The following is a 20,296-nucleotide window of genomic DNA, read 5'->3' as shown; positions in this document are numbered from 1 at the left end:
TTCTGACTCTTGATCTCAAGGTTGTGAGTTCAAGCCCCATGTTGGGCTTTGCACTAGGTGTGAAGCCAATTTAAAAAAAATAAAAATAGGGAAATAAAACGGAGTACATGAATGGAACCATATTTCTCATGAATTACATATGCACAGTGAAAGGGGAGAAACACCCAAGTGAATTTTGAATGCTGTGTTTTGACTGTATTCCCTCAACTAAATACAAAAAGGAACTCAAGAAAAATATTAAACTCTAGGCTTCTTTTTCACAGAGGCATAGGTTGGCAATGCTGAAGGTACTCTCTGTGTGTTCTAGGATTGAGCAAATAAATAATTATAGATAACAGAGCCAGGTTTCTGTCAAGGAATGGAATCACAAATATTAAAAAGGGGAAAGAATTTTGTGGCATTACTTTGAAATTGGGAGTATCAGTGTGAACTCATGTTTTTAATATGTTTATGGAGGACTAGATGTCGATGAAGGGCTACTATTTCCTGTCTGGTAAAAGGACCTAGAAGCAGTGACAGCCCAGTAGGACTGAGCACACCCGACGACCACATCTTGTTTACTGAATTACCACTGTCCACTAACAGCTATTGGGGCTCCTTGAGGAGATGGCTGGTTTCAGGGCTAGGAGTGGGAAAGTGCAAGAAAAACCAAGAACGCCTTATTACGCTAGAAAGTAAGCGGTTCCTAAAGAATGACAGAAACATGTCAAAAGGACGCAGGAGACAAGTAGATCAAAGCGTCACTTCTGGGGAATTCTCACTCCACGTGCGAAGCCTGAATCCTATCAGAAAAACCCGCATTGAAGGATAGTCTTCAAAATTATTAACTTGTGCTTTTTTTTTCTTTTATTTATTTTGAGAGAGACTGAGACAGCGCAAGTGGGGGAGAGGCAGAGAGAGACAGAGAGAGAGAGAATCCCAAGCAGGCTCCTACTCGACACAGGGCTCGAACCCACAAAACTGTGAGATTACGACCTGAGCGGAAACTGAGGGTCAGACACTTAACCGACTTAGCCACCCGGGCGCCCCAGTTACCTTGTGCTTCTTAAAGGGGTCCATCACGCACCCTTCCAGATTCGAGAAGACTAAACAGACATAGCAGCTGAATGGCAAAATCTAAATAAGTTTTGTTGTAGGTTCTGTGATGTGTCCATGTTAATTTCCCAGTGGTAAGTGCACTGTGGCCTTGTAACGTCCTTGTTTGGCAGGAAGACGCATGTATTTAGAGGCAAAGGAGCATCATCTCTGAAACTCCCTGCCAAATGGTTCAGAAAAAGAAATGTGCACGTGCACAGAAAGAATACAGCAAATGAGGTAAATGTTAATATTTAGGGACTCCAGGGGTGCCTGGGTGGCTCAGTCGATTGAGTGTCCTACTTCAGCTCAGGTCATGATCTCGCGGTTCATGGGTTGAAGCCACGCATCTGGCTCTGTGCTGACAGCTTGGAGCCTGGAGCCTGCTTCAAATTCTGTCTCCTCTCTCTCTGCCCCTCCTCTGCTGGTGCTCTGTCTCTCTCTCTTAAAAATAAATAAATGCTAAAAAAATATATATTTAGGGAATCCAGGAGATAGGTAAATGGGAATGTTTTTGCAATGGTTCTGTATATCTAAGTTTGCCAATATATAAATGATAAAAGAGGGGCTCCTGGGTGGCTCAGTCAGTTGGGCATCCGACTTTGGCTGAGGTCATGATCTCACGGTTTGTGAGTTCGAGCCCCATGTCAGGCTCTGAGCTGTCCCAGCACAGAGCCTGGAACCTGCTTCAGATTCTGTATCTCCCTCTCTCTCTACCCCTCCCCTGCTAATGTTCTCTCTCTCTCTCTCTCTCAAAACTGAATAAACATTAAAAAAAATTTAATGGTAAAAAGAAAATACCATTTCATCACCTAAAAGAGAGAGAAAACATACTCATCTTACATCAAGTATCCAAAGTATAGCTTTAGTTACTTGTAGTTGGAGGTGTGTGCTCAAATATGCCAAGACCAGGCCCACAAACAGCCCTCCCACACCATTCCTCCCTCCCTTCCATTTGCGCCCATAGAGCTCTCTGGTTTCTTTAGGGTTAGGGTTACAGTCTTATCAGAAGATTCCTTATATTCGCTGGGTCATAGCCCCTTTGAGATCCTGGTCAAAACTGTAGATCATCTCTCTGAAAAGAATGTACATATACAGAGGCTTGAATGTAATTTGGGAGAGGGGCAGTTAGGGTTCTCCTAAAGCCCAGGGCAATGGGAATGGTCCTGAGTTGCAGTGAGGGCCCTTCTGTGGGTCTAGCTTGTGAAAGAGATTGCCAGGCGCTGGACATGTGACTTGCATGATCAGCCAGTTTCCCGCTGATTCCACTGGGTTATGAGATAATCCCTCAACCACGAGGACTCCAGAAGACACAGTTTCTACTTACCGAACGTTCTCTGCACGCCAGGCTCAGTGCTCAATGCTTCCTAGAGCCCGAACAACCCCAAGTTATGTGTTTTCATCTTTCGTAGACATGGAGCTGAGGGGACTCCATACACTCAGCCCTCTGACACTCATCACAAACTCCCCAAACCGAATCACCTTTGGCCCCACTGGATGGGGAAGGCTGCAGTTGGTCTGCATGTTAATAAATCCTGTCTTGTCCCCAATTCACCACACACACCAGAGTCTAGAGAACACAGATTTAATGAGACAGCGGCTATGGCGTCAGTACAACCAGGTGTCCCTTGCTGCTTTTCTGTGAAGCGCGGGCCGTGCAAACTGGCTCTTTGGTGGGTTCCGGCTACAGTGCTTGGATTCCAAGACCCACACGTGATCTCGTTTAAAGACTCGGTCATCCAGAAGGGGAAGATGGCGATATTGGGGGAGGAGGGAATGGGGGTTGTTAAAAAGAAAAGGGGGCCAACTCCTCGTCCAGCAGATGGCAACTTATTAATGCTTTCTAAGGACGTGGCGATTGTAACTACAATGATGTGACGTCCATTACGCGGTAAAGCCGGGAATGGCCAGTATCCTTCTGACAGAAACGGAAAGCAGTGGTGGAAAATGTGTGGATCTGGGGGTGCAGGAAAAGGGCATCTGGACCTTAAGCCCCTCTTCAGCCCTCGAGAGGAAGGGGAAGCAGGGCAGGGACCTGTTGACCCAACCTCACCAATGTTTGCTTCTCACTGTTACCCCAAGGCAGATCAGAACACTCAGCGAGAGGATTGCCTAAAGCCACCAACGGAGGCTTTTCTGATGGCGCAGAAGGGCCAGGAGGAGGGGACACGGTCTTTAGCCACCGCTCTGATCCTCCAGCAGGCTAAGCCGACTTTTCTGCTGGCTGAAGCATCTCCTCTTGGGTTTCCTAGCCAAAGGTGATGGATACCCAAGTGGCTGTGTTCCCTGCCCACCCCACCCCCACCACATATGTATGTCAACCATGTGCATCAACAGCTGACCACAGTCTGGGCAAGAGGGCACAAAAGGCTGGAGAGCCACATCCTGAAATGTCCCCTTCCCACAGGACTCCCCCCTCAACGGCAAGGTCTCTAAAGCACAAAACGTCCCTGCAAATAGCGAGGTTGACTGTGGCTCCACCAGTGAAGAACCTGTGGGTTCTCACCCTCTGCCTCAGGGCCCCATTTGCCAGCTGGTGTACCGGACCTTCCACATCCTGTGCTCCAGGCTTCCCGCATGGGCTCTAAGATTCCTGCCCAAAGCTCCCTTGAGCAAATACTCCCAGCACCTCCAGGCCCCAAGCAAAAGACCACTGGCTGGTGGTCTCTGGGCCGTCCAGAGCCCTCCGCAGGCACTGTGGCAGCAGCATGGAGCTCCTCAGGCAGAGAGTTCCCAGAAGAGCCACACGGGCCTACTGCTGCCAACCCCGTTGCCTAACCTAGAATTCCCCCAGGGGCATAGTCCCTGCTCCAAACTGGGAAGCAGGACAGCCTCTCCCAGCTGGACCCCCAGCCACCCAGCCTGGAGCACCAGGGTAGGCTGGGCTGAGCAGCGGCAGGGGGGAGCAGGAGGAAGAGACCACGGCCCCCTTCCCTCCACGTTGCACAGAACAGGTAACCCCTGGGCTGGTCCTGTCGGAGGAGAACCTAGAGACAGAACCTCAAGAGGCAGGGGCAGAGCCCTCAGGAGACAGTTGTGGACGACCCCAGCCAGAGACAACTAGAAGTCTCCAAACAGACAAGGGGCTGGGGGATGGGAGCCTCCAGGTAGATCCAAATCATCCATTGCAGATTTTCCTCAGGCCAAGTCTGGGTGTATGTAGCCAGCATCCCCAGGGTTTGTTGGCTACTCCCACAAAGTCCTTTCTGGGTTTTCAGGGTGGCCAAAGCCCAGCAGCCTCGGCCCCAAGGCTCTTTGCCACCGGGGAGGTGAGACGCCCTTTGCCCACTCCCCTGCTTACGGAGCCCTGAAGCCTTCACAGCAGCACACCCAGCAAAGAGCCAGGCTGCACCACATCCCAGCAGATGCCTGGGAGACAGATGACGGGCCTCATGGTGCTGCTTACACCCCTCCGGCCCAGCACAAGGGAGACGTCCAGGGGCTGCACCCTTGGGGTCTCCAGAACACAAAAAACACCTTGACTTTGGCAATGACCAGCAGGTTGGATGCCAGACAGGCTTGGGTGGGGGGGTGCCTGCTGCTCTAGGCATCCACATCTGGACCAGGCTCCTGGAAGAGTGACTGCTTCCGCAAGGTGAGCCGGGCACACTTGGGGCACGTGGTAGAGTTGTCATAGTAGCAGTCCCTGGGGGCAGGTGGGGGGGGACAGGGAGTCAGCCCTAGGAAAGGTCCGGGCTCCCTGCATGTGAAATTCTACCGCTGAGCCTTCACAGGCTTCCTAAGTCAGGCTCTAACATCCCCCTTCTCCCAAAGGGCAGAAGCCAGGTGGGCACCCAGATGTGTCTACCGGGCCTGCGATCCGGCTCTCAACGCAGGCCTTCCCACAGGGTCCACACCTGCCCGCTGGCTACCGTCCGCTGGGCGCTCTCACCGCTTGGCTTCCCTACCTGTGCTTACCACCACTGTGCCGAGCCTCTGCCCAGGGCACTGGGGGGGCACAGGGTCCTGGGGACTATTAAGATTTGGTGGTGACACAGCAATGCTTGACATCTGTCACACGGCACACACACTGCTAGCTCAAGGGAATCCACGCCTGCAGCATGTGTTTTTGCTACGGTGACGGCAATCCCAGTTCCACGGTGTCACTGGATGCTAGGACAAACAGCAAGTGCCAGGCAAAAACCCGTGGCACAGAAATGGGGGGTGGGCATCTGAGTCCAGTGTGAGAAGTCACGCAGGGCCCAGCAGGCATCACCTAGTATTAGCGACTGCGCTTATTAGAGAATTAAATTATTTTTCTTCCAACATATGTGTGTTCTTTTTCCAAACAACCCACTAAGTCTTTTTGTCACAAATGCTTAAGTTGTTTGGATCTAAGTACTTAATAAAAATGTTGGTATTTCTTTCGGCCTAGGGATGTTTGAAAAAAAATCACCAGGACACTGAGGGTGCCAGGAACCAGGAAGTCTAGGAACCTCTGGCCTCTGCTACGTCTCAGGTCTGGTGGAAAATGGGAGCAGGTCAGACACCGTGTGCACACCTGGGGTCTGGGCTGCAGCACCCTCCCCAGCCCCACAGGTGCTTGTTCCCAGGGGAACTTTGAATTTAGTTCACATCGGGGTCTAACCCCGTATCTAGGATCAAAGCCAAGGGCTTTGAAAATCAGGCAGCAAAGACCTGACCCTAAATGCCCCCCACTGTGGCAGGTGGCCCCCTCACCTGGCCTCAGGGTGGGTCGGAGCCACACTAACCTGTGGAAGACAGCAGAGCACTCGGTGCACACGGACGTGTGGCTGTCGAAGGGGAACAGCACATCACCCTCTCTGCAGAGCTCGCATACGAAGCCCTTGGCCTGACACCGCTGGGGGGCAACAGTGGAGAGTGGGGGGCAGGTCAGCGCATGCTCCGAAGGGCACACTGGGCCAAGCTGTTTTCCCATCCTCCCTGCCCTTGAGACTGGGAGCAGAGGGCGATGCCCCCTGGTCCGGGCTAGGGGGCCCACCTCACAGTCCAGCTTGATGTGCTTGGCAAAGAGTGTGTGGGTCTCCGTGAGCGAGCAGCTGAGGCGGCCCGTGTGCGCATCCAGCAGGTCCTGGACAGAGTACATCTCATCGTTCTCCACAAAATGCTGCCGGTCCTGGAGCTGTGGGTCCCAGCAACCGTGACCCCAATACCAGGTGAGGGCCCCTTCCACTGCCCACCCCGACACTCCCAACATCTGGGCCCTAGGGGTGCTCATGGAAGCAACAGGCTGCAGCGGGTGTCTGGGCCCCAGAGAGCACCCCCTGCACCATCCACACCGGTCACCTTGCTGCTTCCAACACAGCGGGCACACCCCACCTCTGCCCAGCATGCCACACCTCCTCCCGGCCCTGGCCCTGTTTACCACCAACATTCTGCACCTCCTTTCCCTGCCGTATCTTGCCCACAGACCTCAACCCCCGCCCCGACATTCTGCTTATTTTTCTTCCCCACCCGAAGGGTGCTCCCTGAAGTGAGAGCAAGGATCCCTACCTGTTTTGTTCCCTGCTCCCTAGGATCTAGAACAGTGAATACCCCCGAATATTTGGTGAACAAATAAGTGAGCCTGGAAAAGTGTGTTCGTGGTCAGTCTTGCCTGGGCAGGCCTGTGCCTGGTCCACGCCTGTGCCTGGTCCACTGCGTGGAGATTCAGGTCAATACCTGCTTCTCCCAGTGTTTCTCGCACGGACGTAATCAGAGAACGCTTTTGTGGGCAGAATGCCTGTTTGCTTACTGAAGACCTCACGTTCCTTGGGAGTCTGGGAGACCCTGTGCCAAATGCACAGCACACATAAGCTATCGACTCGTCTGAAAAAGTCTTGGGCACAGTGTGTCCTCATTGCCCTGGCTCTCTGTTTCCCATGTGCCCTCCTCCTCCCCGACCCCGGACCCCCAGCTCCCGCTCCAGTGGCCTGACCTGCAGGAGCAGACGTGCCTCCATGGCCTCCTTGCAAGTGATGAAGTATGGCTTCATGAGGAGGATGTCCTGGCGCAGCTTCTAAGGACGAGAGGGGCAGGTGGGCATTCTCGGCCAGGGAGGAGCTGCACCCTGGCACATCTGGGTGGCTGAGGGGGCTGGCACTCCAGGTCAAGAGGGGACAGGATGCATCCCCTAGGTCACATCCCCCGGGATGGTCCCAGATCTGAGAGCTGCAGCCGAGCTCAAGTTCAAATCACAGCGTCCAGGCCAACTGCACTCTGAGATGCATTTATCCTCAGACACATTGTACAAAAAAGAGAAAGAATGCAATACATCTCAATAATGTAGTACGTTAATTATGTTGCCATAATCTTTTGGATACATTGGATCAAATAAAATATATTGTTAAAATTAATTTCACCTGCGTTTTACTTTTGAGGCGGCTACTAGAAAATTTCAAATTGCCTCTGGGCCTACTGTCATTGTGACCGGACACTGCCCTAGTGTCTTTAACCCTAAAGACGGCCAAGGGGCCTCACTAGCCCTCAGCAGGTGGCATCGCTCCTCCCAGGACACAGGTGCGGGGGGGAGAACAACATCCACCCTGCCCCCTCCAGCCTCACCCTGATCTCCACCAGCTCCTCCACGTAGTTGAAGAGCAGAGGGTTGATCTCACGGAGCCTGAGGACCGGACGAGACACCATCAGTGCCAGGTAGCGCATGCTGCAGCGGGACACCTGGGGGACATGATGGAGTGGCACCTCCAGCATTACACATACTACCCCCCCACCCCACCCCCCAGGACCAAGATCTGCTCCCCCCACCCCCCAGGCCTGAGCACTGGCTCTCCGTCCTTGGGGCTACAGTTCCTCCCCACTCAGCCTGTATACGAGCCCCACCCCCCCCCCTTCCTGCCCCTGCCTTGCGCGGCTCAAAGTCCCAGTTGTGCACAACTCGTGCAGGGATGATAGCCAGGTCATTCCAGTGGCAATGGCTGCAGTAGTACTGGCCGGTATAGTCACACTGCCGGGCCTCGCTGGGCACGCCCCCTGTGGAAGGAAGGGGCCACATACAGGGAAACAGCCACCCTCCAGACCTGACGCAACCTCTTCTGAGCCCCAAGACCTGAAGCAAATTAGGCACCCGGCTACCCTCAGCTTTGTCATCAGTAAAATGGGACAATAACCCCCACCACGGGACTGCTGAGAGGACCCCATAAATTAACATCAGTAACTCTCTGGAAGAAGGCCTAACATATGACACACGAGCGAGCGACTATCGTGCCGTTTTTCCCGTCCAGGCGGGCTTTCTGTGACGCTGGGGCCGCCGGGGAGGCTGGAGCAGGGCAGCCTTGTGAGTACTCCCACGTGACCTAGGCGGGAGCCCGGTCTGCTGAGCGGGAAGAGAAAAGGCACCAGTAGCAGCCCCTTCTCACTCCTCAAGGAGAGAGAGCAGGACACCATCCACAGGAGCCAAGCCGTCCTTAGCGTCTGACTGATCCAAGTTTCTCACACCTGTTGGCCGGGGTACCCTGCCCGGAGCAGCCTCCCTCACCCTGCACCCTGCTCTCTCCGGGGGCACTCACGCAGAGAGATGGGCGCCCGGCACTCCGCGCAGCGGTAATCCTGGCTGTCCAGCCCTGTCTCGGGGCAGATGTTCAGCTCGTATTCCGCTTGGTGGCTGACTTTGGAGCGCACGCAGGGCTTGGAGATGAGGTTCAAGCACTTGCTATGACAGCGGTAATAACAGCCTGGGGTGGGGAGGACCAGCATCGTGCCTCTCAGACGGGGGAGGGAGGGGATCCTGCAGCCTGGACTGGCCTTCAGCTCTACTCCGATTCCCACATCGACCTGAGAGCTTCTCCAGGCCCCACTGCAGGCCCCAGAACTTGAAAGACCTTGTCAGGCCCCCTCCCAAGCCTTGCCCTGTGGGTGCGTGCGGGCCTTCGTCCTCAACTCCAGACCACCGGCCATTCCCACCTGGATGCCTGAAGGGCATCAGACTCGCTCAGTCTAAATGGAATGCTCGTTCTTCCTTGACAAACCCACCTCCCACACATGGTTTTCCCGTCTCGCGTTTCAATGACTCCAACCTTCCACCTACTGAGACTAAAATTTGTAAATCATCTCAACTCCACTCTTACACCCATTTCCAGCCCTTCAGGCAGTGCTGCACCTGGGTTCTTCTCCTCCAAAACAGCCCCACCCCGATCAGAGTGCCATCATCCTCCCTGTCCATCTCTGCACTTCCTCCTTCAGCTGGTGCTCAGCTCAGCAGCCAGAGTGATCTCGTTAAAACGTAAGCATGTCGAGCACCGACCTACGGTCCCGGTGCACTTAGAGAAAGTACCTGGTCGCCTCTGAGCCCACCTCTACCAACTTCCTCTCAGATGCAATGGCCCAGCCACACTTTTCTCTGCTCCACACGGAAGACACTGGACACACACCAGCCAGTGTATCTAGCCAAGTCCCCCCTACCAGGGGCACTCTTCCCCAGATATACTCCTGACTTGCTCCCTGACTTCCAAGTGTTGCTTGAATGTCACGTGATGCCTTTTTATTCCACCTTAAAGTCACACCCATCACAATCCCTGACCTACACTATTCTCTTTCCTTACGTTTCTTCAACTGTCTAACACACCATATGCTGGTTCAGAACAGCACCATCCATAGAGATGTTCAGCCATAATGGAAACGTTTTCTTTGCACTGACCAATATGGCAGCCCCCAGCCTCATGTGGCCATTAAGCACTTGTAACGTAGACAGCACTAGTAAGGAACTAAATCGTTACTTGTTTGAATCAGTTTGAGTTCACGTGTGGCTCGTGAAATACTAGAAAGCCGAACGTGGATGTGAGCCTGATAAAGGCAGGAGTTTGAGTCTCTTGTCCCTTGTTTTATGCCCAGTATTCCTCAGGCTCAGCAAATACTGAGCACACTGCAGAGAACTCACCGGAACACAGCCCAGATATGGCAGCAGGGCTGAAGGTATCTGCCCTGCCCTGGGGACCAGGACTACCCACCCAGAAGGAGCAGGTCTGGGGCTCAGCCCACCTGTACAGGTGTACCAGGTCTGAATGAGCCCCCAGATAATGGTGTTGCACTTGTCACAGGTTTGCTTGACACTCTTGCTCTTCTCCTTGTAGAAACGGTGCTCGAGGAGGACTCGGATGTTGGGCTCGTCCTCATTGGGGTCCTAGAGAGACCAGACAGGTGAGCCTGCTGTAACTCCTTTCCCTTCCCATGAGCCCCTGGGGCTCGTTCTTCCAGGTACCGTTTACAGCACATATTGTGAGCTCCCCCAACGTCACACCCTCTTTTCCCTTTAGTGAACGAAATCGCCAGTGATGAGTCAGGCCTGAACCACCCAGAGTACAGGCTGATTTTCCCAACATCTCCTGCACCTAGGTGCTGTCCTGGGACCATGTTAGGGCCAAGGGTGTGTGAGCAGGAGTGACATGGCCTTCTCCCCCCTCCCACGTTTTTTCTGCTAAGTACAGACCCAAAGTGCCATGAGGCCATCTTGGATTCTCACAAGGACCGGAGGGCCTGGGATCCCCAACACCATTAGCTGCCGTATGGGCTCTAGGCCACCTATAGGGTTTCTACATAAGTAAAAGTATACATCTGACTCCTTTAAACCACTGGATTTGGGGGCATCTTTGTTACCATACCCTTACCTATATCCTAGTGAATATTCTAGTTTCTAAGTTCCCAGGGATTCATGAGCCAGTCTGGGACCCAATGGCAGCCAAGCTAAAGAGTGCACACACTCAAGGACTTCAAGGACAGCTATGGGTTTTGGCCTCCAGAATCCATTACCCTTACCACTGTCCCCTTTGCAAAATCCTCAGGAACCACCCCCCCACACACACCCACCAACTCTAGGTAATGAGGTTCGAGGCAGGCCTTACTTCACTTACTTGCTCCAGTAGGTGGCACGTGACCAGGACTGGCCAATCAAGATCAGACTAATAATAGAGAACTAGCCTCCACAAGGGGCAAGGGCCCACCCTTTCAGCCCCTCAGCATCTGGAAGGGGCGATTCCTACAGTCCCCCCTCAGCCTCCATGGTAGGTAGGTCAGCACACACCTTCAGCTCCTGGAGTTTCAGCCGGAGGTGGATGAGCCGAACTACGGCATCCTTCTGCTTCTCCGAGTGCTCGGGCAGCTCCAGAATCACCTGCTTGCACTCCTCGATGGCCTGCCGCAGCTGCTGAATGTCAGAGGCCAGGAAGAGACCCTGCCCAGTGAGGGGGGGGGAGGGGCAGGCATCAGGTTGCATCAAATGCCCACCGTGCACGCTCTCCGTGTGAAGGTGAAGCCCAGAGCAGACCTCCCCGCTCCTCACTCGCCTAGATGGAGAACCTGGAGCCTGGCAAGAGGGGCCCAAGGACTTGCTCAAGGCCCAGGAAAGTGAACAGCACAGGTCAGAACCACCCCATGCAACCAGACCCCCAGCTGGACCTGTCTACTCACAGGCCCCTGAAAACCTGATTCAGGATGTTTTTCAAAACACAACTTCCTTCTTTCAGAAATTGAACTGCAGGGCGCCTGGGCGGCACAGTCAGTTAAGCGTCTGACCGGCTCAGGTCATGATCTCACGGTTCATGAGTTCGAGCCCCGCATCGGGCTCTGTGCTGACGGCTCGGAACCTGGAGCCTGCTTCGGATTCTGTGTCTCCCTCTCTCTCTGCCCCTCCCCTGCTTGCTTATTCTCTGCCCCTCCCCCCAAATAAGTAAACGCTATAAAAAAAGAATTTTAAAAATAAAAAAGAATCAAATAGAGAAATCGAATCACTTTTCTCACTATGCTATTTTCCTTACTTCTACGGAGTTTCCTCTTGGATGAAAGCTGGGGAAACGACAATTGGCCTGTCATGAAGGAGAGGAAGTGGCCTCTAGCTTAATCACCAAGCCCAGAGACACATCCCTGGCCCCAGCACCTCACAAGGACCCAGGGCAAAGGCCCAGCAAAGCCCCTAGTCTCAGGACACTGCTGCCACCGTGGAAGGGGACCAGGCTGCAGACTGGGCTGGGGAGCTGAGGCAGATCCCACACCAGGAAAGACAGCTGCCCTCAGGAGCCGCCCTTCGCCAGGAGACCAGGCAAAGAGAAGGTGACACCCCTACTCTTGGATCTCAGTGGGCGGCCCATAGGAGTGGCTCAAAATTTTTTTCATGAAATACATATCTGTACCAGTAAAACTTAAAGACCATATTCGAAATAAAACGTCAGTGAGAACTGGGGGCTTCTGGGTGAATCTTTTTTGACTTAAGTTACATTTGAAAATTTTTTTTTTCTTAACGTTTATTTATTTATTTATTTTTTTTTTTTTTTTGAGACAGAGACAGAGCATGAGCAGGGAAGGGGAAGAGAGGGAAACACAGAATCGAAAGCAGGCTCCAGGCTCTGAGCCATCAGCACAGAGCCCGATGCGGGGCTCAAACTCACAGACCGTGAGATCATGACCTGAGCCAAAGTTGGACGCTCAAAGGGACGCTCAACCGAGTGAGCCACCCAGGCGCCCCTGACTTAAGTTACATTTGAATGTTACTATGTTTCTCTCAAATAAGAGCTGAAGATACTGGGGCGCCTGGGTGGCTCAATCAGTTGAGCGGTTGAGCAACCAACCAGCTCTTGATTTCAGCTCAGGTCATGATCTCACAATTCATGGGACCGAGCCTGCATCAGGGTCTGTACTGACAGCGTGGAGCCTGCTTGGGATTCTCTCTCTCTGCGCTTCCCTGGCTCCGGCATGCACTCACTCTCTCTCTCTCAAAATATATAAACATTTTTTTTTTTTAAGTTAAGGATAAACAGGGGGCCTGGGTGGCTCAGTCGATTAAGCATCCGACTTCGGCTCAGGTCGTGATCTCACAGCTGGCAAGTTTGAGCCCCGCGTCGGGCTCTGTGCTGACAGCTCGGACGGAGCCTGGAGCCTGCTTTACATTCTGTGTCTCCCTCTCTCTCTCTGTCCCTACCCCCTCCCCTTGTGCTCTGTCTCTCTCAAAATAAACATTAAAAAACAATTTTTTTAAGTTGAGGATACCTTGCATAAAACTAAAAGATTTTCAAACTTTATTTTTTTTAGTTTATTTACTTATTTTGAGAGAGAGAGAGAGTATGAAAGTGGGAGAGGGCAGAGAGAGAGAGAAAGAATCCCAAGCAGGCTGCACACTGTCAGCACAGAGCCCGATGCAGGGCTCAAACTCCTGAACCATGAGATCATGACGCAAGCAAAAATCAAGAGTCGGACACTTAAACCAGCTGAGCCACACAGACACTCTGATTTTCAAACTTTTTAAAAAGAAATCATTAGAGCCCTTTAATTAAAACAAAACAAAACAAAAAGTTTCCACGGAACAAAATACCGAACAGAGGAGAATGGCCCTGCAGAGCTGAGTGGAGATAGGCAGGAGGACCCCTCCCCTCCCTCACCCTGCTGCACAGCTGCAGGATTCCCTAGGACCCCACATGGAACCACATCTGCCTCACAGGAACCTGGAGCATGGGGAGGGGGAAGGCCCAACACAGGAAGAGCAGCTCCAGGCCCCAAACCCCAGGTCAGCCCATCTCTGGTTCCCAAGCAGGTTTTCAGGGTGAGACTCAGCTGTCATGTGGTCTCAGATCCAAGGCCCAGGAGCCCCAGCCCAGGTGGACTGGGCGGGGAGACAAGAAAATGGCCAGCTCCCCCTGCCTCAGGGGCTCGCCCAGGCCCAAACCTTACCACAGGGCGGGAGAAGTGGTCCTCCGAAAGGCCGAGATCCATCACTCGCTCAGTGCAGTGGAATTCTGGCTCTCCAGGGGGCAACTCAGGCAGGGCCTCTGGAGTGAGTGCAGGGGTGGAGCACAGCGGAGAGAGAAGGAAAAATCAACCTGTGTTTCCACCAGGAGTAGGCTGGGGTGGGAAAGACCCTTGAGATGACAGAAGCCCACAGGAGGTGCTGAGGGGAACCAGGCCCTGCCCTGCAGCTGCCCTGTTTGCATTTGCAAAGGCACCCATATCCTTTACAAATAAGAGAGAGCCTTTCCAGAAGATGAGGTGGGGAGACCCTGGGTGGCTCAGTCGGTTGAGGTTGAGCGTCAGACTGTTGATTTCAGCTCAGGTCATGAGCCCACGTCAGGCTCTGCACTAAGTGTGGAGCCTGCCTGGGATTCTCCCTCTCCCTCTGCCCCTCTCCCCTGCATGCACACACTCACTCTCTCTCTAAGAAAAAATAAACAGAAAAATAAAAAGAGGTGGAAAGACACACATAGTGCCAAGAAGAGGTGTACAAAACAGTATCAGAAAAACACCCCAACTTCTAAGGCATACTTTGCGTATGTGTATATGGGTTGAAGGCTGCTAGATGGTTGAACAACAGAATTCCTAATGGTAGGAGACCTCTGTGTGCGCACGCGCGAGCCCACACACACCCTGGATACCCCGAGGTGACTCAGTCTGCCGTTCGTAGAGCTCACACCCTCCTGACCTCCCGAGCTGCTGGCTGGGCCTCTGTTCAGCGCGTTCCAACGTCTCCCTGATGAGACCTCAGCTCTGAGCTTACGCTCCAAGTGTTCCTTTAACGAGCATCTGCTATGTGCTGGGCCCTGGGGCACAGCAGTGACAAGACAGTCACAAATCCCTGCCCTCGGGAGTGTGTGTGTGTGAATGTTTATTCTGGGGAGAGCACAAGTGGGCGAGGGGCAGACAGAGGGGGACACAGGATCCACGATGGGCTCTGCTGACAGCAGCGAGGCTGATACAGGCCTCGAACTCACAGAGATCATGACCTGAGCTGAAGTCGGACACTCAACCGACTGAGCCACAGAGGTGCCCCAGGACTGTGTGTTCTCACGGAGGGGCAGAGATAAGTAAACTTAAGAACAGGTGGGAAGTGGTTTGTGCTGTGGACAAAAGGGAAGTGGCCAGCACGAGCCCAGCTCCATGGGAAAGCCAGCGTGCTCCACAAGAGGAACTGGGAAGGGGGGGGCACAATGTGAGGGGTCGGGTTGCCCACGCAGGCCTCCCCCAGCACCCGCCTTCAGAAGCGAAGTCTGGGGCCTCCTCGCTGGCCCTCTGCTCATGCTGCCTTGGCCCCAGCTGCTTGTTGAAGGGGTTGAGATGGGCCTGCCGGAACCGGGCCAGCTTCTCATCATATTCCATAGCATCCCACCTGCAGAGGAAGAGGGGGGCAGAGACGACCGCCCGGCTCCCACACTCGTTGCTTTGCCGTCCCCTTCCCGAGTTCCTGGGGTCTCAGAGGGGATGCCTGGCCTCCTTCCCCTCCCCAGGAGGGGCCAGGTGGGGCACCCCCACACCACAGGTGCCGTCTGCTGCCCGTCCCCAAGCCAGCTCAGCCCCTTCACCCAGGCCCCACCGGCAGCACCCCCTCAGTAACAGCAACCCACTCAGATCCCACAGGTGACACAAGCAGAGCTAGGACAGGGGGACGACCTACCCGAGGGCGCCCCGCCGGTCAGAACCTAGGCCCCTCGCCTCCCGTCGGCCCCAGATGCTTCGTTCATCCCCAGTCCAGCCGGAAGAAAGGCCTGGCTGCCCCCGTGAGACGCCACCTCCCAGGACCCGGTTCCTTACTTCCGGCCCCAACCAGCCGTGCTCCCTTTCTGTCAGAGCAACCCAAAACCACAGCCCCTGAGCGGAGCCACCGGTGAAGACTGCCAGAGGTCACAGTGCTGTACCCTCTGGAGCCCAGAGCCCAGGCCTGCTCGGCCATCCACAGCGTGGCCTTGGGCAGGACCCACCTTCCCAGGGCCCTCGGAGCTCCAGCTCTCTGCTGGCCACGTAGAGGAGACCCCGGCATCACTCGCTAATCATCATGTCAGCAAGGGTGGCACCTCACTGGCCTGGATTCCCACCGAGGCTCCATGTGGCCTAAGTCAGGACATGGCCCCACACCCTGGGCTCCCAGGAAGGGGGAGGAAGTTCTTAGTTCACCACCTGGTGCTGCTTCCCCTCCCGAGGGCTCGGTCCAGAACACACAGGGCTGATGGCCTCCGACAGGGAGAAAGGGGCTTTGGTGAGGTCAGGGGTTTCCTTCCTAAATGGGGCCACATTCCTTAGCCTCTCCCTGCCTCCAGGGTGACAGCAAGTCAGATGTTTTGTAAAACAGCTTTGTAGAAAGTGACAGGTATTAGTTGCTTTCTTCATGCCATTTAGTCTGAAATAACTTGCGATTATCAAGGATAATCCTGTGACCCCTATCTGCACCCCCTGCAAGAGAAACAGAACTGAGCCCAGACGGATGGCCTTGGTAAGTCACCCCCCACCCCTGCCCAGTGCTGGCCGCTGTCCTGCATCTGGGTCAGAAACGCCCACACTGTGAGACCTGTCCTGCCTGTTTGGCCTCTGGAGGGAGGATGTGGGTCAGGAGTTCTGGTCCGGCAGAAACCGGCACCCACTGACTGGCTGCCCCTGGGTCAAAACACGGGAAATTACAGGTGCCATGGGCTTAAGCCTCCTCTCTCTTGTTACCTGACAGCTTTGGGCAGCTCACACAGGGTGGTTGGGCCCCCATGCCTGGTGCCTCTCCAAATGGCAGGGGCCACAGTGTCCTACGAAGAGGACTCTGGGGTGCAGGAAGGGCCATACTCCTTCACCTCTTCTCCCCAAGCGGTGACAAAGATTCTTTACTTGACCAGACTTGAGTCAGGCTCCCAAAATCTATCACAGGCTCACCTGTGCCCTTCCTGTAAAATCCAATTTTAACAAAACCCTGCTGTTTGAGTTTAGCAAGAGTCCCCCACTCTGATGCCTGGTCAGCCTCACATCTGGTATCACCCCCAGGTGACATCTGATCACCCGGCTTGCCCTCAGCAAAAATCCTGTCGGGTGGGTTTAGCCAGAATCCTCCCCGAACCCCTGACGTCCCCCCCCCCCACATTAAGTTTCCATGCAATGATTTTAAGCTGCTCCTTGGCTATAAACTCCCACTTGCCCATGCCGTATTCGGCGTCGAACTGGCTTCAAGACCAACAGCTCTTTTCCCCTACTGCAAGAGCCCTCAATAAAATCTGTGTTTACTATTTTTAACAACTATCCAGGTCTGTGTTTTCTTTGACTGTGGGGGAGCTAGATTTTTGGCTTAGAATCCCTACAGCTAGATGTGCTCATGTGACTATGTTAAGACCGATAGAATTTAAACAGAAAGATCTCACGAGAATTGTTCTTAAAAGGAGGCACTGCCCCTCTTCAGCTCTAACTCTGGTCACCTGGGATGCAGAGGTAATGGGTGGAGCTAGAGTAGCCACCTTGGGTTGTGATGTAGAAACCCTGAGCTGCTTCACCCCCAGGCTTCATTCAAATAAGACAGACATAAACTTCTGTTTGGGAGAGGGATTTCTGTCTCTTACATCCAAAACAGACCCTGTGTGGCCGCCCTGAGCGCCTTGTGGTAATAAAACGAATTGGTGCTATTCGAATCCCAGCTCTGCCAGCTCCCAGCTGACGTGCATGGTCTCCGGCAAATGCCTCAACCTTTCTTTGCTTTTGATTTCTCATGTTTCAAATGGGGATAATAATAGTACCCGCTGTATAGGATTTTCACAAAGATTAAATACAGAGGTCTGAGTATCCTGGCCAGCATGCAGCATGCATCCAATAAATATCAGCTACAACTTAGCATTATCATTGTTCCTAATGTTATTAAGAATCATACGGCCCTGATTTACATTCTGGGCCTCCCAGTGATGAGCTATACGATCTCATTTTCTTGCCCACAAATAAGGGAGAATACCTACCTACTGGGGTGGGTAGAAGGACCAAGTGTGTAGTTAAATAAGGCAGGAGAGCCCACAGCCCAGAGGTGCTCCTAACCGAACTGTCACTGTCATCACATGATGTCCAGCCCAACCCCCAGGAAATCTCCCAGCATTTTAAAATATGGCCAGAGCAGCTCAAAGGCGGGAACACCTCTGGGCTGGAAGCTCCCTTGGAAAAGCATCTTTCATTTGCCTGCCTAGGGGTAGTGCCGGCTCCAGGTTTGGCACAGAGGCCACGGATGGTTGGTTGGATGGATGGGTGGATGGGTGGATGGGTGGATGGATGGATGGATGGATGGATGGATGGATGGATGGATGGAGGGTCCCCTGACCCTTCAGCCTCAGTCTCTCTCCTGCCAGGTTGGAGAATCACGCCTCGCTCAGGGCTGCCAAGCACAGACAGGTGATGTCCCAACATACTGGGCCACCGCAGCCACACAGCAGCTGACTCGGACCCACACACCGAGCCCCGCAGGGTTCACCCCTCAGAGAGCCCTGCCCCCACATTCAGGCTTGGCCTCCACGGAACAGGCAGGAGGGAGGAGACTGAGGGAAAGGAAGCCACTAAGCCCACTATCCACCTCTGCCCTCCTCCGAGACGACCCTTCTCTGGCAGAAGTGAGGGGAGGAAAACGCGAGTTCGCAATCGAGGGGACTTCAGGATAAAGCTCGGGGTTCGTGACTCCGCCAGCCTCGGTGTCCTGCCTGGGGCACAGCCACCAAAAAGGGTCTAGCGTCACCCCCGCCACAGCTGGAGGGGGGTTGTCTGCCACTGACGCCGGCGGAGTGGCCGCTGGCCGCCTCGGGAACAGGCACCTTCCCCAACTTGGCTCACAACAACAGGCCACACTTTGGGGACCCCCGCGAACCCGCGGCGGGCGCGCATCCATTTCATAGGCGAGGAAACTGAGGCTCGGCGCGGCCCAGCATTCGCGGACAGTGGCACAGTCCTGGGAGGTGGCGCGGGCCCCACGTCGAGGCCGGAAGCGGTGACACCGTCACCTGGGGGGCGGGGAGGGGGCGGCATTCCCCCTCTCGGGTGATAAACGCGTCCGAGCCGCGGAGCACCGCAGCGCGGGTCGCCGACGCCCTCTGCGCCCGAGGGAGGCCCGGAGGGTGCGCGCCCCGACCCGTCGGGTCTGGATCCCGCCCCGGGTGGGGGCGGGGGTCCGGGGCCCGTCGCTCGTCCCCCGCGCCCTCGGGCAGGGGGCGCCGCAGCCGGCCGACAGAGCCCCCGCGGGCCGAGCGCCCCTGCTCCCCGCACCCCCGGCACCCCCGCCCCTCAGCCGGCCCGCCCCGACTCCCCCCTCCGCCGCTCACCTGACCGCCGCCGCCCTCGCCACATTGGAACCCGCCCGCCGCCCTCGCCACAGTGCAGCCGCCGCCGCCCGCTGCTGCCGCCTGCGGCCCGGAGGCTCATGACAGGCGGCCGAGCCCGCAGCCTCCACGTCCGCCTCCGGGAAATGGGTGAGGCCTCGCCCGCCCTGTTCCAGACGGCGCGGCGCGGTGCTGCATTTTCTGTGTTCCCTGTAATCACAGAAGTCATGTTTATTCATTTTGAGAGAGAGACAGAGACAGAGACAGACAGAGAGACAGAGACAGAGCAGGAGCCGGGCAGGGGCAGAGAGAGAGGGAGACGGAGACAGAGCACCAGCAGGGGAGGGGCAGAGAGAGAGAGAGAGAGAGAGGGAGACACAGAATCGGAATCAGGCTCCAGGTTCTGAGCTGTCAGCACAGAGCCCGATGCGGGGCTCAAACTCACCAACCGTGAGATCATGACCTGAGCCAAAGTCGGACGCTCAACCAACTGCACCACCCAGGCGCCCCTCATATACGTTTTTTAAATGTTTATTTATTTTTGAGGGGGGGGGGAGGGGGAAGGAACAGGGAGGGAGGGAGACGCAGAATCGAAGCAGCTCCAGGCTCTGAGCTGTCAGCACAGAGCCCCACGCAGGGCTGGAATCCACAAACTGTGAGATGGTGACCTGAGCCCAAGTCAGATGCTTAACCGACTGGGCCACCAGGGCTCCCCAGAAAAGTCATGGTTTAAATCGAAACCACAACACTTAAGGAAAAAATGGTGGTATTTAATTTCTTTGAAAAAAAACCAACAGCAACAACAAAGCCCAGTGGTTGAGGGGAAAAGGGAAGTGGGAATCACTGTGTGAACAGCCGCTGCTGGAGGGCACCTGCACGACCCTGGGCGGTGTTCACCGCTGCTGAGGGAGGGGGAAGGGAAGCGCTGCGTTCTGTTCCGTCTTACAGAAGGGGAAACTGAGGCACAGTGAGGCCAGGGGAAGAATCGGTGGAGGATGGGTTAAGGGACGTTGGTGAAGCCTGGATCTGAAGTAGCTGGTATTATTACTGCTTTCTAGGTTTGCCGTGCCCTTGCTTCGTTTCTCTCTATAATCCTCACCACTGTCTGATGTCCTCGGTCTCATATACTTAGTAGTAGTATTTAATGTGTGGTTGTTTGTTTGTTTGTTTGTTTGTTTTTGAGAGAGAGAGAGAGAGAGAGAGAGAGAGAATGAGCAGGAGAGGGGCAGAAAGAGAAGGGA

The 20,296-nt window shown here is 54.6% G+C and overlaps 1 protein-coding gene across 4 annotated transcripts; it reads right to left on the bottom strand.

Moving 5' to 3' along the window:
* Positions 1 to 2,643: 2,643 nt before the first annotated feature.
* On the bottom strand, positions 2,644 to 19,133 carry DEF8 (differentially expressed in FDCP 8 homolog). Of its 4 annotated transcripts, none has more exons than XM_011290299.2 (12): positions 19,059 to 19,133; positions 15,000 to 15,133; positions 13,705 to 13,802; positions 11,069 to 11,218; positions 10,030 to 10,171; positions 8,562 to 8,726; positions 7,898 to 8,025; positions 7,600 to 7,713; positions 6,974 to 7,054; positions 6,038 to 6,178; positions 5,787 to 5,896; positions 2,644 to 4,720 (listed from the first exon to the last, which is right to left on the bottom strand). In XM_011290299.2, the coding sequence occupies exons 2-12, from the start codon at positions 15,121 to 15,123 to the stop codon at positions 4,618 to 4,620; spliced, it is 1,356 nt and encodes a 451-aa protein (XP_011288601.1). In that variant the 5' UTR covers positions 15,124 to 15,133; positions 19,059 to 19,133; the 3' UTR covers positions 2,644 to 4,617. The 4 variants fall into 4 exon arrangements, with proteins under 4 accessions (XP_011288601.1, XP_044901903.1, XP_011288599.1 ...); XM_045045968.1 differs by having other exon boundaries at positions 6,038 to 6,127; XM_011290297.3 differs by lacking the exon at positions 19,059 to 19,133 and adding an exon at positions 15,723 to 18,842.
* Positions 19,134 to 20,296: the final 1,163 nt, after the last annotated feature.

Source organism: Felis catus, chromosome E2 (assembly GCF_018350175.1).
Source record: "Felis catus isolate Fca126 chromosome E2, F.catus_Fca126_mat1.0, whole genome shotgun sequence".
Classification (NCBI taxonomy): domain Eukaryota; kingdom Metazoa; phylum Chordata; class Mammalia; order Carnivora; family Felidae; genus Felis; species Felis catus.
The sequence above is the reverse complement of the archived record's forward strand: the minus strand, read 5'-3'. Positions and strand labels throughout refer to the sequence as shown.